Raw genomic sequence first — 18,258 nt, forward strand, 5'->3', positions numbered from 1 at the left:
GATAATTGGTGTTAAACTCATTTTCGGCTCCTGTTAATCAGAGGAAACCATTTGCTTCTTTTGACTGATTTAACAACAACAATAAACAATGAAAAGACCCTAAAACTAATGTTATCAGAATTATAGAGACATAATCATCAACACCAGATTACAGTGACTAACATTTACCTGTGCATGCATGGACATCTGCCTGCGTCCATAGTCAGCCCTGCTGTAGTCGTCACTGTAGCTGTGTGAGTGGATGATGCTGGGTTGGCCCAGGTGACCGTCCCTGGTCCTGAGGGTGGACAGGTCCTCACTGCGAGAGAACCCCCCATGGGCGAACTGTGGGATGTAGGCCTGGTGGGAGTGCTCCGGCTCTGGGGCCAGGAGCAGGGGCGCTGGGGGTTGAGCCCGGCTGTGCTGGTGGTGGAGCTGTTGCTGTTGAGGCCCGTCAGCGGTCGCCAGATGAAAGAGTGGATTCTGGAAGGAAAGCGGGTAGCGCATGGCGGCGGCCTGCTGTTGCTGCTGCTGGGATAGCGAGTCGGTGGTGGTGCCCATCTGGCTCAGCTGGCTCAGCCGGAGGCCGCCGGACATGCTGGAGCCGCCAGAGCCAGCTGACAACCTCCCACCGGCCCGCAGCTGGCTGCTCAGGCCCGACCCCAGGCCGCCACCGCCTCCGCTGCTCAGCCCTCCGAAGCTGCCCATGCCGGCGATGGAGGCCTGGGAGGAGTTGAGCATGTCCACCGACTGCAGGTTAGACACGCTGTTCATTCGGGAATCCTGGAGGTCCATCATAGATACGCTTTTATTGACACTAAGCACCTAAATAATATGGGATATGAGAGGCCAGGGCGCCCTGTATAATTTGGGTATGTTAGGTGGCCACGGATGATATGGGTGAGGGTGGTGCGGGTGTTTTTACCGCGAGGCCTGGGTATCGGAATGCCTCGTAGTATTTCCCAGGAAATACCGCTAGGATGAGTTGCGTGGTGAATCAGTGGAAAAAAGGCAGATGTCATGATAAACTACAGCCTCGGTCACACGATGGCAGATTCTGTTAAGTATGACTAACATGCACGTCATACTGACCTCACTCTGGTAAACCTAGTGGATGGGATGATGGTTCCCCGAGTCAGAGTGAAACAACTCACCTTAGGGTCGGGTTCGGTGATGTCCGAGCTGCTCGTGCAGTAGGCCGGGCTGGACCGGGCCAGGGGAGGGCGTGATACGTAAAACATGTCTTTGGAGGACGCTCGATGAGGGTGGTCACGGTCCTGAAAACTCATCTGCGAGCGGGATGGCATCACCCCTCCGGTGGAGGTAGGGGAAGGCAAGCGAGTGATATCTATAGAGCTGGAGAACAGCAGTGAGTAAGGCCACTAACAGCTGCAGATAGGAAGGACTCAAATTAGATGAAAACAAAAAACTAAATGGAAATTAAAGTAAAATGATTCAAAACTGTAGTTAGGTACAATTTATGTTTAATTAACCACTGAATTAAAAACAACAACAGCATTTGAAACAAAAGACACTCTGTGATAAAGTGAAATCCCAAAAGCTTTGCAGAGCAGTTGCTCTGTTTTTCATGAGGACACAGACGTCTCCTACCTATTAAGATCCCTCATCATGGGATTTTGAAAGTCGGACGAGATGCCCCTGTTGAAGCTCGGCCGGGACAGCAGCCTGTCTGCCTGTCTCTCCTGGACCCTGTCTGTCTGATGGCTGGGCTGCCTCTGGAGGTGAGGGTTACGCAGGGCCATGCTGATGTCGTTCAGGAGGCGAGGCAGCGGACCCAATTTGATTATGGCGTCCTGCGGTTAAAAGGAAGCAGTTAATGAGAAACTTCTGCAGATTTATAACAAAGCATTGTTTTAATCTAATACATGGGGTCCATTAAAATGTCGTATTTCTACTGCTCACCTGGGGATTATGACAGATCAAGTTTGAGTCATGACTTGCAGCCTCATATTGTGAAACGTTTCAGACAAGAGAACAGTGAGACATAATTGAGATTGAATTGTTGAAATTCATTGTTGAACATCAAGTAGAGCCGATATGGAGTTTTGGAGGCCGAAATCTATATCACATTTATAAATACTGATATTTTAAAATCATGTTAAAGTGCACAATATCTGGTTAAATAGAAAATGTGTCTAACAACATTGATTTCAATACATTTAATAAACAGCTATGAAATCATTTTGCATTTTAGAATGACACATACTAAAGTAGGAAAAAGAAAAACGAGGGATTCACGAGAACAATTTCAATTTCTGAATGAAAAAGCACATAAAAAATAATGAATGCTAAGACGTGGTTGCATCAATGGCTAATACTGCGCGTCATGTTTGCAGTCACCTTGCTGAGCTGAGCGATGACCTCCCACAGCAGACTGTGCAGTATAGAGAGCTCCCTGCCCAGGTCGATGTATCCCTCAAAGCCGCCGGCGTTACTGACACTGTCCAGGTTGGAGATCTCAAAGAGAAACTGCTGCATGGAGCCCCACTCCATCTCTAGAAACTCATTCATGAAACCCATGTACTCCTCTTTATTGCCAAACCTGCAGGTGGGAGACACGGGAGGGAGAAGAACGGGTTAAAAGAAACAGTAAAACGCATCAGACGTCACCTGGAATCATTATCGGCGATAACGGTTGAGAGGAGGTTTTGTTTTCCTCCAGCTCCATTTGCCGAGTTGTCAAGGCTGAAACATTACAATACTTTCTGGGTGTGAATCTATGAATATAAAAAATGGGGCTTGTTTAAAATGCACATGAATTAAATTATTACAAATCACAATGTGAGGTATAAAGTGGCTCCAGAATAAATGACGCTGGCGTTACGCAGGGCTCTGTTATCGGCCCAGTCATTATTCACAATTTCTAGTGGTGTAAGTAAAATGAAATAAAACTGACTTGGAGAAGTTGGCCAGGTTCTGCACTACTTTAGCGATGAGGGTGAGTGTGCGTGACGTCTGCTCGTCGGGATACTCCTGCGTGAGGTTGAAGAGCGACGGGGACATGATGGCGGGACACAGGAAGCGTAGAAAGAGGGAACCGCTGATGAGGCGGTCGGCGATGTCCTCTCGACCGCGCTCGGCACAGCGCACTCTCCACGAGGCAAAAACTTCCTTTAGCTCTCGAGGGAAAACGCTGTGGAGGGAAATGAAACAGGTGATACGACACAGACTGTAGAGATTCTGTGCTTCCCTGTGAAACTGAAGCCTCATGAATCTTTAAAATAGCAGAGAGGCATAAACACACTCAATACAAAGGGATCGTATTATTTATTTATCTCTACGCACCAATGGGAGTTGACAATCTTGCAGAGTGCCAGCTCACAGCACATTCGGAGATTGGCCTGGTGGTCCGGGAGCACGGAGGGTGGCGTTCTCATGGGGTCCACTTCACAATTTTCCTCTGACTCGTACAAGGCCCTTATGAACTCCCCTTAAAATGACATTTCATTAGTGACAGAAAACTGCAGACACTGCTGCGACGAGCGGCTCGGTGTTGATAATAAAGAAAAACAACTACAACAACAACAAAGCATTAAGGAATACATTATGGTCCATTAAAACAAGAGCCACAAAACCAAGACCAGACTACAAACCGCCCCGCTTCTGTATTTAGAAGACAGAACTCCATTAAATTAAACAATGTGCAACGTTTTTACCTTAAAACAGCAGCTTCAAAATGAGTTTGATGGTTCACTGACTTGGAACCAAGGAGAATGTTTCCTCTTTCATTCCCACTCCTCAGCCTGAACGTCTGTTCTCGCTCTATGTAACTGATTATTATTGACAAATGCTCTGACAAATGCGTGGATCAGTTAGACAGACTTGAAGTCGTTAGAAACCCGAGTTTATCTCCGATATTCAGCGGGAAACGTATAAAATATGAAGAATTCTAATCACAGTTCGGTTGGATTGGTTCAGGAAGCCGGGGATCATGGGTAATATCCACTGTTCAAGTTGAGTTTCAGTTCAGAGAGAACCATTCAATTGCTCTGACACGGAGCCCAACACAATAAATCACCACTTGGGGCTGCAGAGGGCGCTGTTACTCAGTAAAAGTTACACAGTGTTGCTTTAAATAAAAAATATCAAATGTAATAAATTTGTGGGAAGTCATTTTAGAAAGTAAAGAATTAGTTTATTTATTTATTTATTTATTTCTTCCCTCTACATGAGAAGCTCTGGGATAGAATTAAAACGTTTTCTTTCAACCATAAAACTGGGAAATAAAAAAGAGGAAAAATATTGTTTTTTTCTTTCCCAACACCTCGGAGCTGCGGCTTACTTTTATAGACATCAGGTGCTGAGTGGGAATACAAAATAAAAAAGACACGTCTGACTGAATAAGTTAAATAATAAAATTCCCAAACAAACCAGACTAGAGAAAGAGAGAAAGAGAGTACAGAGAGAAAAAGTTTTGTCATTTCCAAAACTTCATCCTCTTTATTTGAACCCCACTGTTCCGGCTCACCTATAGCATCCTTGAGGTACTTATGTCCGATCAGTTTGAGGTACTCTTCTATGGCTTTGGTGGCCAGAGTGTTCTCTCTGAAGATAAGGTGTTCTCGGTCGATGAATCTGTCCACCTCGCACATCGCCATGTCGGAAAGGAAATCCTGCCGAAGAGAAAAACTGTTATTTTTCTGACAAGATCAGTTTGACATATTCGCCCAAACCTCAGAAGAGAGGATTCAGTGCTCCCGTACCTTCGCCTTTCCTGTGCTCTGCAGTATGTGCACGAGGGCGCAGGCCACTTCCTCTTTGCTCTTGACGCTCAGCACAGGCTCCAGCACAGCACACAGTGTGCGGTAGTTATTGGTGACGTACTCTGCAAACTCCTTGTACAGCTCCATGGGCAGGATGTTCATGGTCTGGAAGCGGGATTTGAGGCGTAGGGATGCGTTGATGATCTTCCCTCCTCCGACACCAGCTCCCTTGGTGAGGACGCTGGGCTGGATGACCGGGTACCACTGCTCCACAAACTGACGGCCGGTGATGCTTGAGATGGGGATGCTCACCAGTCCTAAGTATGTGCTTTTTTCCTTAAAGGATAAAAACACACAGATATCAGTTGTGATGAGTGAAGTCAATTTAAAACGTATGTGCTGATTTAAGACCAACACTGGATCCCTGGAGTGTTTGAAGCTCGAAATGTTCAAAATCGAAAATAAAAATGATCTCATCTGTAGCTTTTGTTGAAATTCTTTGTTTACGCTTCAAAACTGATAAACACATCGGGGCTAAAACTGAGATTTTTCACTGCCGATAACACAAAAGCTCCAAAATGTTTCGCATCTGCAGGAAGTTTATGGAGTTGTTGATCTATTGCATGACTCAGTGATCGCTTCATCAATTATTACGATTAATTCTGGGGTGGTTTTTTTTGGACCCACAGTCGTCTATGGATAATCATAACTGTTTGGTTTTTAGTGTTACTGCCACTCACAGCATATTTCCCAATGCTGTTGTTGGACTGATGCTCTGAAAATGAGCCAAACTGCTCATTACTGTGAAAATGTTGGAGGAGAGGAGGTTTTTGTTCCAGGGTTGATAAACGGCTTTGACTTCAAAATTCATTGTCGGGATTATTCGAGTGTTTTGAGTCATTTTTTTTCCACATAAAATCACAGCTCAGATTGAAACTCGCAATGATTTATATTTTTTGGCCACTTTTTACGCGCAGCTACCGTCTATTTTCACTTATTTTCTCTGCATGAGGTTCACAGCAAAATACACTTCCTGTACGTTTAAAGTAAAAGCAATCTCACCTTTCTGTTCACTGAGCCAATTCGATTGTTTTTATGGTTTCTGCAGGACCAGGTTGGTATCGTCCTGGGTATTAGTTGTGTATAATTGTGTTTATTTGAGGAAATGCAGTGGCATGTTACTCTGCAGCAGACACGCAGCAGCAGTGAGGCCCAGGCGTGACATTCACTCTCTTTTAGCTCTGCTTTTGGTCTCCACCGGCTCCTGAGGGAAACATCTGGCTGTAAAGCTGCTAAACGCTTCACCAGTTAGTCACCAGCTGAGCAGAGCGTGTTTAGTGGGATTCTACAGCGTTATCTGTGAAAACAGCTGCCTGACATCGTGGCTGATCAACAATGAATTCAAACTGTAGTGCTTCATAGAGACTCAGGTGATAATCCTGCATCGGTTCATCGCAGTGAATGACCTCAAAATTCACGGTTCGGTGCATTTGAGTGAGTGATTTCATTCCCATAAACAAACCAAATATTACGACACTGCGTCCGCGTCAGACCTCTGCGTTACCTCAGATCTCTTTATCACCTTGCGTCTCTTTTTGTCCGTCTCCTTGTATAGATGAAGGCGAAGGTTGCGGATGGCTGGCAGGTTGTTGAATTCAAAGTGCTCGCCCCAGAACACAGTGTCGGTGCGGGGCTTGCTGGTGGTGCGCGCGTACAGCATGTCGTCCAGACACAGTTCGCAGTAGTAGCGCTTCTTGGCTGGAAGCTCGCGGGCCTCGATGATCCACAGTTTGAGCACATTGTCCACCCTCCGGCTGTTGTCCTGCGTGGAGACGGAATCGGGTCAAATAAGGTCAAGTGCGTCTAATTGCAGACTCATTAAATGGTGAACAGAGAGAAGATATGAATGAAACAACTGCAAAGAAAAAAGAAATGGAAGCAGAGACAGTGTGTGTGTGTGTGTGTGTGTGTGTGTGTGTGTGTGTGTGTGTGTGTGTGTGTGTGTGTGTGTGTGTGAGTGTGTGTGTGTGTGTGTGTGAGGCGACAGCAGGGCAGCCTGCAGGAGAACAGAGTAAATGACAGGAAAGAAAAGAGAAAGAAATGGCTGACGACATGGTGGTTGATCTCCTGTGGGCGTTGTTTGATGAATTCCTATCAACTCAGGACTTGAATGAAAAGACAGAAGACAGCAGGACAAAAAGAAAATATGAGAGCTCGGAGCAGCAGCGTGGCCAAACTGGTTTGGAAAAAAAATGTAATCAACTTAAACATAAAAACACACAAACGGCACAATGTGCTACAAAGACAGGGGACAAACAATGGCGGTAATGTTTGTGTAGACAGCTACACTTCCTCATCATGATCACAAAGACCAAGCTATATTTGACATCCCCCATGGGAGGAGAGCGTGCCGCGTTGATTGTAGTGTGCTGTTTCAGCGGACGGGGGCTGACTCATCTCGACTGGGCTGAAAATGCCACCGTTGTTAGCCCCCCTGTTTGCTCCAGACTATTTAAGTCCTAATTTAGACGCCTTCGAAACGTGAGCATCAGCGAGATCCACGTCGCTTAAGTTCTCCGTTTGCACGCTCTCTGATAACCAGCTTCAAACACGAGACGAAATTGATTTAAAACCCCCAAAGTTTGAACGTGCCGGGCATCTGGTGGCTCAGTCTGCTATGTGCACAGAAAGATCCGCGTGGGCTCGAGGCCTCTTCTATGATATCACGTTACATCCTCACTAGTTTCTGTCCTGTCTCGATTTCACTATCAAAAAATAAACAGAGCACTACAGCAGGGCGGGGAGCGGCTGCTCTGCTTTTGAAAAACCAAACAATCAAAGCGTGTTTCAAAAAAGCCTCATAAGGACTCTTCGTCTCCGCAGCGAGTCTTATCTCTGTCCGTGCATCTGGTGCGAGTTGCACGGTGCACGTTGTTTCGGGGCGGGAGGAGAGCCCCCACATGGAGTCCTTGGAGCTCCATGACTCAGCCAGGACCCCTGCAGCCGGAGCATCTGGACGAGGCATTCAGCTCGGGTGATGTTTCATCTCAGTCTGGCTTAATAACGTTTGAGTCCCCGGTTGCCATCAAAGCTGCCTGTTCACTTCTTGTCTTTAATAACAGAGATGGGGGGGATACGGGACAGTTTGACAGAACTATGAACTGGAGTCAGTTTTATTGATATAGCACCGAATCATAACTGAAGCTTGTGATAATTAGGATAGTGGTTTTTACTCGGAGCTGATATGAAGGGCTGAGCTTTGTGTCTTCTCAAGCTGTGACGATGGAAAACAAAATCACAGAATCTTTAAAAGCTGTGATGTGAAAATATCTTATTTTCTTTAATGACACAGTGCAGCTGCATCTAAATGATTAACAATGAGGTCATCACAGATTAGAAGAACGTGCACCTTCTCGAGGTCTGGTGATTTTAATCAATGCTTTTAAAACTGCTTCACCCGTCAAGAAGAAAACGAGTTTCACGAGAAATGACAAGTTTAGAATTAAAAACAAAGTTACACACGGAATAAAACATCTTATAAAAGTCACAAAGACAAGCGTGCAGACTCTCAGTGGTCACGGTATCTTCAGGAGATGCACTCGTGTAGTTCAGCAACTGGACTTGCTTGTGTTCCTTGAAGACGTTTCACATCTCATCACAAAACGTTTCTTCACTTCGTGTGATGAAAGTTCTTCATGCATCTGCTCAGTCTTTGTTTTCGAAGGCATCAGCTGTGAAGCAGTCCGTTCTGAGTCTTCTGCAGGATTCTTTCAGCTCGGCCGTCTTTCACATCTGAGTGCGGATGTGAGCTGGTGGGGGTTGTATTTTGTTGGGTTGTGATTCCTGTCGTCTGCTGGTTTCCTTCAAGACCCCTCGTACTCCTGGACCAGTCGGAGTACGTGTGAAGATTCTCGGTCTTCAGAAGTGAAGAAGCCTCTTGAATGAGATTAAACTTCTTCAGGAAACACAAGCCAAGTCCAGTTGCCCACATGTACAACTCCTAAAGTCACAAAGATATTACAGGAGAGAATATTATCGCCTACGATCGGATGATAGTGTCACGAACATTGATTTTGAACAGAAACCTGCAAAAAGAACCGACTGAAAATGTTCCTGTGCATCAAAAACCTAATCAGTTAAAAAAGGTAAGAGATGATCACGATGGTGAAATGTTGTAATATTAATTTTCACTAACTTTGTCTTAGAGATATTTTAGATATATGTCTCATATTAAACGTGACCAAGAGAACATTCTCTCTGAGCTTCTTTATGTCTTTTAATTACAATTTTTATATTCCTGTCATAATTTTAATTTATTTATTTCACTGTATGTTTCACTATATGCTTGTGTGTAATTCCTGCTATATGAAGAACTTTGGCCATCATGTTTAAATCACTTCTATCCGCCACTTAAAAACAAATCTTTCCCAAAAGTCCGATTCTTGCCTGAGCTCCAGACAGAAAAGAGCTGGACTCACAATGTCCCGTCTTTTTTACCTCGTGTCCCTTCAGATATCTTCACGTCTCAGACACGCTGGGCCGGTGAACCCGAGCCTGCTGAGTGCCGTTTACTGACGTCTCGTCAACTGATTTAAGGATGTCAAAGTTTTTCAAAACAACGATTGTGATCCTCCCTCCCTGCGACTTTACCTCACGCAGCTTTAGCGTTTGCTCGGAGAGGCGGCCACATTGTTCAACACAGACACACACAGACACGAGGATGGAGTGCACACAGAGGAATGAAGCGGTGCGCTCGTATTGAAAACAGACAACAACGGCAGATGGGGAGGAGAGAGAGAGACACACAGACAGAGGGATCATCCTCTTTTCTTCCTCTACCGCATCCCTTTCTCTCCCCTCACCTTGTTGGGCTTGACAGCTCTCTGCAGGTTCTCGATCCATTTGTCTCTCTCTGCAGCTGAGCGACACGCAAAGCACTTGGTTCCCGATGCCGTAGTCACCTGAGGTTATAGCCAATAGCAAATTCAACAACCACAGCCATTAGTAACTATGGAGACTGCAACTGAGGCGCCAAAACAATGTCTTGCATTCACTCTCAACCTCTGTCATGTTTCACTAATGGACATGTGATTGAAAAGCTGACAGACTCCTGCAGCACATTATGAAGAGACAAGGGCTCATTCCCCAGTGTCCTTGTTTCTTCTATTTTTAAAATATAAAAAAAGACAATATTTCATTTCACATCACTGTCACTTGTCAGGATGGATCAACAGTTGTGTTGCTATTTGCTGCTGTGTACACTTCACTCTGAGCGCGAGCGTGGCGTTGTCGCTCCACACCGCAGCTCAGCTCTCACCTCAAAACAGTACTCTTGTCCCAGGATGCTGGAGTGGACAGGTTTGATGATGGCGTCCTCGTCCAGGGTGAGGTCCAGCGCCTCGGCGGCGCTGCTGGGAGACAGCAAGGACTCGTGGGAGTGGGACTCTTTGAAGCTCTGCATCAAACGGGTCCTGGGAGGAGACAGAGTCGTGGTTAGACGAGGGGAGGACAAAGACAGGAGCTGTTTACTGAAGATGACACAACGCTTTGGTTCGGTGGACGAGATTGTCCAAAGAAAAGGTTGTTGTCCAAATATGGGAATTATCACGTCACCAATAAAAGTCATAAATATCCAGTGTCGAGAAACAAGACGATAGATTTTAGATTTCAATTTGCTCTGCTCAGATGTTGGCTTCACTGACCTCATAACATATCTGACTTTTCTAAATGTTAGCTGTTTCTTGCTATTGACGTCACTTAATTAATAATCAGTCACAGCCAAAAACCTCCACATCCCTTAAGAGGCAAAGAGAGAGAGAGAGAGGAAGAACCCTTCAGCCGCTGGGAGAAGAAAGAAAGTCCGAAATCCAAACTGTCAGTTTTGAATTATTAAACAAAACTGCTGAGAAGTGATCAGACCTCAGATCAAACCTCCGACGCCACAGTGTCCACGTCCAGTTGACTGAGTGGAAGGCAAAGATTCTCTGATTCTACGCTCTTATTCTGAAATGGCTCGTTATAACCTTGTTTGATACGCAGATGATTTGTGTCATGTCAGCAAATACACAACATTCAAATGATACATCATTTTTAAATTAGGACAACTGGAGACAAAATGCAGCACATAAAAACTGGATCCTTTTTTTTATTTCTAGCTTGCACACAGCTGTCTTTACCAATAAAAGTCTGTTTCCCCCTCAGGGCAAAAATAATTTAAACTCCACAATCATCATTTAAAAAAAAGAAAAGAAAATAGAAACAGTGACATTAATCCTGGCACAGACTCACAGCACAGAAGTGAACAGGGCTTCCACTAAATCCATCCATCATGCTCATACTTACACTTGACTCCCACACACACACACACATGTGCATGCACCAAGTACGCACAATCACAGATGACACAGTCGGTCTAACCAGAGAGCGAGAGGGGACGGTCAGGTGAGACGAAGCCCCTCAGAGCAGGACAGAGGGATGGAGAGGACAAAAATATTTTTTAAAGATACTGATTATCCTCCACGGCGACGTCCGACTCTCAGCTTCTCCTCTTGCACTCGCGCTGCTTTTGTCTACGTTCAATAATGACGTTCATCAACAGAACACTGATTACATGTGGGGGACCAGGAGGGGGGAGAAACACAGAGAGGGAGAGAGAGAGAGAGAGAGAGAGAGAGAGAGAGAGAGAGAGAGATAAAAATAGACCCAAAGGAATGAGTCAGATTGAGGGGAATACAGAGGAGAGAGAGAGAGTGAGAATGTGGGGGAGGTCACGAGAGGATGGGAGAGAAGAAAAGACTGATGGGAGTATGAGGTGAGGTGAGGGGTGGGGGGGGGGGGAGCCGGGGGAGAAGACCTCTCGGAGGAGATCACGTCGATTATGTAAACAGTGGATCCTTTGGAGAGGAAGAAAGTGAGAGCGTGGATTAGAGGAAGAAGAGCAGGGAAGGAAAGGAGGGGAGGGAGGGAGGGAGGGAGGGAGGATGTGAACAGGTCGGAGTGGATGAAAGGATGGAGGGGGGAGTGCAGGAGGTAAAAGAAAGTCACACACACAAACACACAAATTATATAAATGTGCCAGAACTGATGAAGTGAAAACAGCCTCAGCAGCAGCGACGACAGAAACCAGGATCGATGTGAAGCGTTCAAACTCATCTGGTGATCGTGAGACGCCGAGAACGGGTTCTGTGTGTTTTTCTGCCGTGAAGAGAAATGAAACTGAATTAACCAGCTGTGTGAGTCGAAATGATCCGTCACACAATCGATTAGTCAATCAACAGAAAATTCACTTGGAGGCGAACTTGAAGACAGTTAATTGAGCAGAACTGTCGAGAGCATCGTCGATGTCTCTCAGTTTTAACTGAATGAATATCTGGGATTTGGGGACTTTTGCTTGGACAAGATCACACAAGATATTTTGGGCTTTCCAGAATAACACAAATATAACAGATGACACTGATAACAAACGACCAATCGCTCACTTTGAAAATAACTGTGAAGAGAGATGTTGATGACAGAAGTGGTTTTTTACTAATGTTACAGGAACAAGAGGACAAAACGAAGCTGCAGCAGATTCCAGCTTCTTGAACGTGAGGGTTTATTGACTTATTCTCTTTTTTTACATCTCAAGACACAAGAGGACGTCACATCAGGCTCTAAGAAACTGTGACTTCTGACTTCCTCTAGGCAATTCAAAACCTTTATTTCAATATTGAATTGTCAGATATATATTGGATAAAATATATTCAAATAAAGCTGTAAATGATTCCTTATCATTATCATTATCATTATCAAACAGATATTTCATGTGAGGCTTAATAATGAACAGTTTAACCAATGCACATCTTTTCTGCATTGTTAATTCTGTAAAATAATAGTTTTGATATCAGCAAACATGCTGATGCTCTTATTGATCACCTGACCGTAGGTATGGATGCAAGTGATCCAACAATTTATAACTATTCGCTAAATCGATAAAAGTAATCAGCTGTTTGATTGATAATTCAAATAAAATGCTTTGTAGAACAAACAGCTGAAGATAACTGCACATTTCTATAAGAGTTATAGGAGCTGTATACGATAGAGTGGCCTGTAGTATTTAATGGGGAGGAACTCTAATGAGCAGGTATTGAAAAACTATGTGTAACCATAAATATCACTGCAGCTTTTAGAGCCTGTTTGGGAGCTTGAGGAACTGCTCTTTTATGGCTGCATGAATTTCAATCCACGCTGGAAAACAAAAAGTGTTCCTCCCTGGATGAATAAAAATAAAAACAGGGAATAATAACGAACAAAGCCGCAGATGTTCACGGACATCGCTGACGGGAAACGTCCAGAAAGAAAAACCCCAGGAGTTGTGAAAATGCAGCGAGGGCCTTGGAAAACAACCTTGACTTCACAAGAAGACTTTTTTTGCTTTTTTTTTTCCGTCTCCTCATCTACAACCTTCCCAGATGAATAAATCATGTGGAAACGCACCTTGGCAGACGCCTGATTCTCCTGAGTGCACTCTCACCTGCGGTAATACCATCGACATGACCTTGTTCGCATCGGAGGTTTGAGTGGTCGGCTGAAGCTCTTCGGTCGGAGCTTTTAAATAAACTTAGAGCTCAAACTATGAGTCACTTAGTCAATGGGCAGAATATTGATCAGCAGATGCTTTTTTACATTTTATTGTTCGAGCAAAAATAATTCACTCTTTGGTTCCAGCTTCTTGTTTGCGGTGCTCGTTGGTTTCTGATCATCTTCACATAGAGTGAAGTGAATATCTTTGAGTTTGGGACAAATGAGGTCATTAGAAAATGTCACATTAGACTATTTCAGTATTTTACTTCATTTATAGGCAAAACAAATAATCAATTAGTCCATAAAAAAACAAGCAGATCAAATCTACTATCAACCTTCCTGTCTCATGAAACTGGAAACTGAAAACAAAGATTATATGGAACATTATTTTATTTCTTATCTGAGGGCCTGGCTGGTTATTTCCTATATTTACTTCTTTATCACAAGTTTTATTCTGGCAATATGTATTTTTTTAAAATACATATTTAAAACCACAGAATTAGTTTATCTTCAATACGACCATTAAACTCATGAAGTGATTCTCATTTTTCTTCCTCAACACAAAACGTTTTTGGCAAAATCAAAATCCTGATTCCTCAAAGTGTTTGTTCTTGCGCTGCGGCTGAAGAACGCCAGAGCTGCCACCGCGACGGTACGATACAGAGGGAGGAGGTATAATTAAGCAACTCTCCCACCGACTCATTACGGTCTGTACAGCCACCATATGGCTGTCTGCTGGTTGCCATGGAGAGAGAGCGGGGACGGTGGTGCGTCGACAGAGAAACAAGGTGCTGAGTGTTTTAATTGTAAGAGGTAGTGAGGCATGAGTGTGCAAAAATAATAACAAGACCTTGTCAGAATTAAAGAGATCAGGGAAAGATAGACAGAGACAGAGCGGTACGGAGACATAGAGATATAAGTAATTTGGTAAATGAAGGATTCATAAATTGGTAATTATTATATTGATGATCAGAGTGATCATAATTAGACTCATTTTCCAATTCATGTATTCGGATATTATGATTATTTGTAGTTGTAGTAGTAATGATTTAGAAGGATGAGTCATGTCAACACAGTATTAGTAAGTTCTTTTGAGATATTACAATTAACGGAACTATTTCACTTGAACGATGAAGAATTCCTTCAGCTTCCTCTTCCTGCTCACACGCGGAGCGAGTCACAGACTGACATGGGTCAATTACATATAGAGAGAGGAACGATATACAGAGAACCAGATGCACACGGGGTCACAACAGTCTCTCCACTCGCACACAGCCGTCCACTCATTTAACAAAACCAGCATTTTTCCCAAACGGCTCCAAGCGACCACCGACCGTGCGACGTCTCATCCCGACATCCTGGTTCAATCAGAGCGATGCTTCCGATTGTGTGAGCAGGTTGAATTGTGTCATGACATGCATCACACAAACAGTCTGAGAAGCAGATTTCATACATAAATGCAGCTACACACACTGCAGGGCCACACACAGCCAGACACAGAAGACAAATCCACACACACACACACACACACACACACACACACACACACACACACACACACTGACCTGTCTTGGTCGGCACTGCGGAAGCGGGGGAGGATCATGTGGCGGAAGCTGCTGGTTCGGTCCAGTTTGGGCTGACTCTTGGCCCTCTTGATCGAGCCCTTCAACCTTCTACTGAGGAAACTCTGGAGCGATGGAGGAGGAGGAAGAGGAGGAGGAGGAGGAGGAGGAGGAGGAGAGCAAGGGCAAACAGATGGAGAAGTCGAGGGAGGACGTGCATGACGTGCATGGTCGAGATGTGAAGAGACGACGGAGGAGTCGAGAGATGTGTTTGAAGTGAAATGATCGACAGATGATGCCCGGGAAGTCAGTGTGGTTCGAGTCGGGTGTAATGAGGTGACACAGAAATCAGATGAACACACACACACACACACACACGAAACACATGATGCATGATGGGGGAGAACACAAGGTAGATTTATTATCAACGAGGAATCAAACACCCACACGTCCACAGAGAACTGCAGTGTCCTGACCGAGCCTGCGGTGGGCAGCGGTGTGCCGCACAGTCCAGAGCAGCAGTGGGAGGCTCACACTGAAACAGGAAGTGTATCCCCGAAGATGAGGAACATGACACTGTCCACCTCTCGCATCAATGTACGAGGTTCTTGTGCTTATTTCAAACACGGGCGTCTACACGGACCAAACACGTCACCTGAACTGTGAGAGACTGATCAGAAAACTTTTCAACTGTCACAGAATTTCAAATCGAAATCTAAGAAATCATGTTTCACTTCCTTTTAAAAACTATATTTTACCGTGTGTCCTTGTAAACATGAAACTCTTGATTATAATGTGTCTCGTACAAAATATCCTTGGAATAAGAAAGTTAATCATCTATAAATCACTTTAAGTCTTATTATGACAAACATTTGCTGCGTCTCTTCACTTTTACCTGATAGCAAATAACATTTTTCTTTACGACTCATGAAAAACAAAAATCACGATTTTATAGACCCATCAATATATCTGCTAATTAATGAATTATTATTATAGTTGTTAGGTGCAGAGATATTTCACACCTGAGATCCTTCCCGAAAGAAAGTTGTTGTCGTCGTCCCTCTAACAGCTTTTTAACACAATAAGACTCTTACGTTAATAAATCAAAACCGTCACATTTCAAAGCTGCTCTCACACTAAACCAATAACAGCTGTGAAAATAACTTCAAATGTCTCTAACATGCATGAGAAATCATTTGATGTTCTTTCTCTCTCATCTCACTCTGCCTTCAAGAGGCTGCGCTCATTCAGCGTTCAGGTGGCTCCTGAAGACTCGCTGTAATGTCGTTTACGCACCTATGGCATGACAGAATTATTCAGCGGCAGAATGGCTGGAGGGAAATGACACCTCGTCATCTGGAATGAGTCAAATGGCTTTGAAGCCTGTCTTGAGGATATGACTAAAGACTTGGCTCCATCTGCTGGTTTGAGCTAATAGCCTGCGTGACTAAATCTGATTTGATTTGCCGCTACGTCTGACACTTAAAAGTCTTGAAAGGAAAAAGTATTGAGTACAGTGAGAGAGAGGAATTAAAAAAAAAAAAAAAAGCCTGAATCACAAAGAAAAAGCGAAGTAACGGAGAGAAAAGGAAGGAGACAGTGACTTCATCTCTTCCCGTGGCTGTGTTTAAACCAAACGCACAGAATCACTGAGCTGGAGTCGTCTGTGGGTTCACGACAGCTTGAAGCAGACGACCGGTGTGGTTTCGTGTTTCGGCTCATTTACAGCTGTCCACATTTAGCAGATGCATGTTACTAGATAATGTTTTGAAACATTATTCTGAAACACTTATCGTCAAAGTTAAAATAAATCGCTGTCTGGGTTCACAGAGCTCAAACTGATCAACACCAGTGGTGGACTGAAAGTAAACCAAGCAACTTCTACTCACAGTACTTTTATTTAATACTTCATACTCTTTATTTATTTCACTGCGTTCAGATACTACAACTATTTACCAATAATGCACCTGTGAAAAAACTCCAGTGATACAATACAGATCTGGAAGAATAAGGAACAAACTATAGACAAACTAATCAATAATACAGTTTACACACTCTGTTTATTAGTCAAACACTCACAGGAGTATTTTGGTGCATTATGGGAACTCTTAACTAACTCTTTAATCATTTTGCTAATAATAAGCTACTTACTTACTTTTGCTTGAGTGACATTTTCTATATAGAAATTCTACTTGTGCTTGAATATGAACGATTATTCCACTGATGCATCTGCATATTCAAAACAACTAACTTGTGACTTATTTATTTAATTTTAACTTAATGTAACAGCGTTTTTTAAAATCCCACCGCACTAAAACAGCATCAACGCACAACGTGACCTGAAAAGTACAGGTGAGATGTTCCCATGTTTCCAAACTGCGCTGTCTTGAACCTGGTGAGGTGTTCGCACCTGTAACCACAGACTAGTAACATGCATGATGTAAATCTAGTCAGTGTCTCTGCTTCAGCGATGTTTGGGTCACGTACCTCAAAAGGGGGTAGTGGTGGAATGAACGTTCCTCCCGCCACTGGACTCGAACCGGCAGCCCTCCAGTCTCCGCCCCAGTATGAGAAGGGGTGGGAGGAGGAGGAGGCGGCGGGCGAGTGGGGCAGGGTGAAGGACAGGGAGGGGGAGAGGGGCAGCGAGCGGGGCAAGGGGGGCGTGCTTGGCCCTTTCTTCGAGCCCTTTTGCAGCTGCTGCCGGTGCGGCTGCTGGCACAAGGCGAAGGAAGGGGAGACAGCCAGGGAGAGGGGGAAAGGGTGAGGCGGGGTGCCGCTGGCCCGGCGGCCACAGGTGTGTGGCGGGCCCAGGGCGGGAGGAGGGAGGAGGGAGAGTGAGAGGGACGGAGGCAGCGAGCGAGGCCGGGAACAGGGGGGGTTACTCACGGATTGTCGGAAGGGTTGAAGGGGGGCAGTGGGAGAGACGTCCATGCTGGGCTGCTTCCCTGTAGCTATGCTCTTCCGCCGGGGACGATGATCTAAGAGAGAGAGAGAGAGAGTGGGGAAGAGAGGGAGAGGACGAGTGAGACACTATTACACAGAAGAGGAAGAGAGGCTTGAAAGGTAAAACGAGGACAGGACCAAACACTGCAACCGTTTACACAGGTAGAGCAAGAGGACGTGGAGAGAGAAAGACGGGGCAGGGGGGGGAGTTGTTATTGACAGTCTGGAGGAATGAAAGAGAGGAGCGAAGGAATGCAAGAGCCTGATAGAGGTCAGAGGTGAACGAGGCAGAAATAAAACAATGCAATGTCACACCCATCCACCGGCGCTGCTGCAGCCGCCGCTGCAACACGAGACACTCAAACACACCTTCGTCCCAGGAGGGAGGGGGTGGACAAAATGGGCGAGAGACTATTGAAGAGATGGATTTTCTGTCTGGATGTCAGATGAGGCGAATGTTAATAGTGTGCATGTTGAGAGTTGGAGGA

General features: G+C 44.8%; 1 protein-coding gene across 18 annotated transcripts in view; it reads right to left on the reverse strand.

Moving 5' to 3' along the window:
• Positions 1-18,258, reverse strand: part of syngap1b (synaptic Ras GTPase activating protein 1b) — a 111,733-nt gene that overhangs the window by 19,168 nt on the left and 74,307 nt on the right. For 8 of the 18 annotated variants that reach the window (XM_069536594.1, XM_069536612.1, XM_069536605.1 and 5 more), the window contains 14 exons: positions 17,315-17,805; positions 14,831-14,952; positions 10,021-10,174; positions 9,566-9,664; positions 6,268-6,525; positions 4,704-5,039; positions 4,469-4,613; positions 3,286-3,430; positions 2,897-3,133; positions 2,341-2,542; positions 1,903-1,944; positions 1,591-1,793; positions 1,134-1,335; positions 169-762 (listed from right to left, as the gene is read on the reverse strand). In XM_069536594.1, coding sequence (XP_069392695.1) covers positions 169-762; positions 1,134-1,335; positions 1,591-1,793; positions 1,903-1,944; positions 2,341-2,542; positions 2,897-3,133; positions 3,286-3,430; positions 4,469-4,613; positions 4,704-5,039; positions 6,268-6,525; positions 9,566-9,664; positions 10,021-10,174; positions 14,831-14,952; positions 17,315-17,805 — 3,230 coding nt within the window. The remainder of the gene's footprint in view (positions 1-168; positions 763-1,133; positions 1,336-1,590; positions 1,794-1,902; positions 1,945-2,340; positions 2,543-2,896; positions 3,134-3,285; positions 3,431-4,468; positions 4,614-4,703; positions 5,040-6,267; positions 6,526-9,565; positions 9,665-10,020; positions 10,175-14,830; positions 14,953-17,314; positions 17,806-18,258) is intronic. The other 10 variants (XM_069536608.1, XM_069536611.1, XM_069536595.1 and 7 more) reach the window with 9 other exon arrangements.

Source organism: Paralichthys olivaceus, chromosome 13, assembly GCF_024713975.1.
Source record: "Paralichthys olivaceus isolate ysfri-2021 chromosome 13, ASM2471397v2, whole genome shotgun sequence".
In the NCBI taxonomy this organism is placed as follows: Eukaryota; Metazoa; Chordata; class Actinopteri; order Pleuronectiformes; family Paralichthyidae; genus Paralichthys; species Paralichthys olivaceus.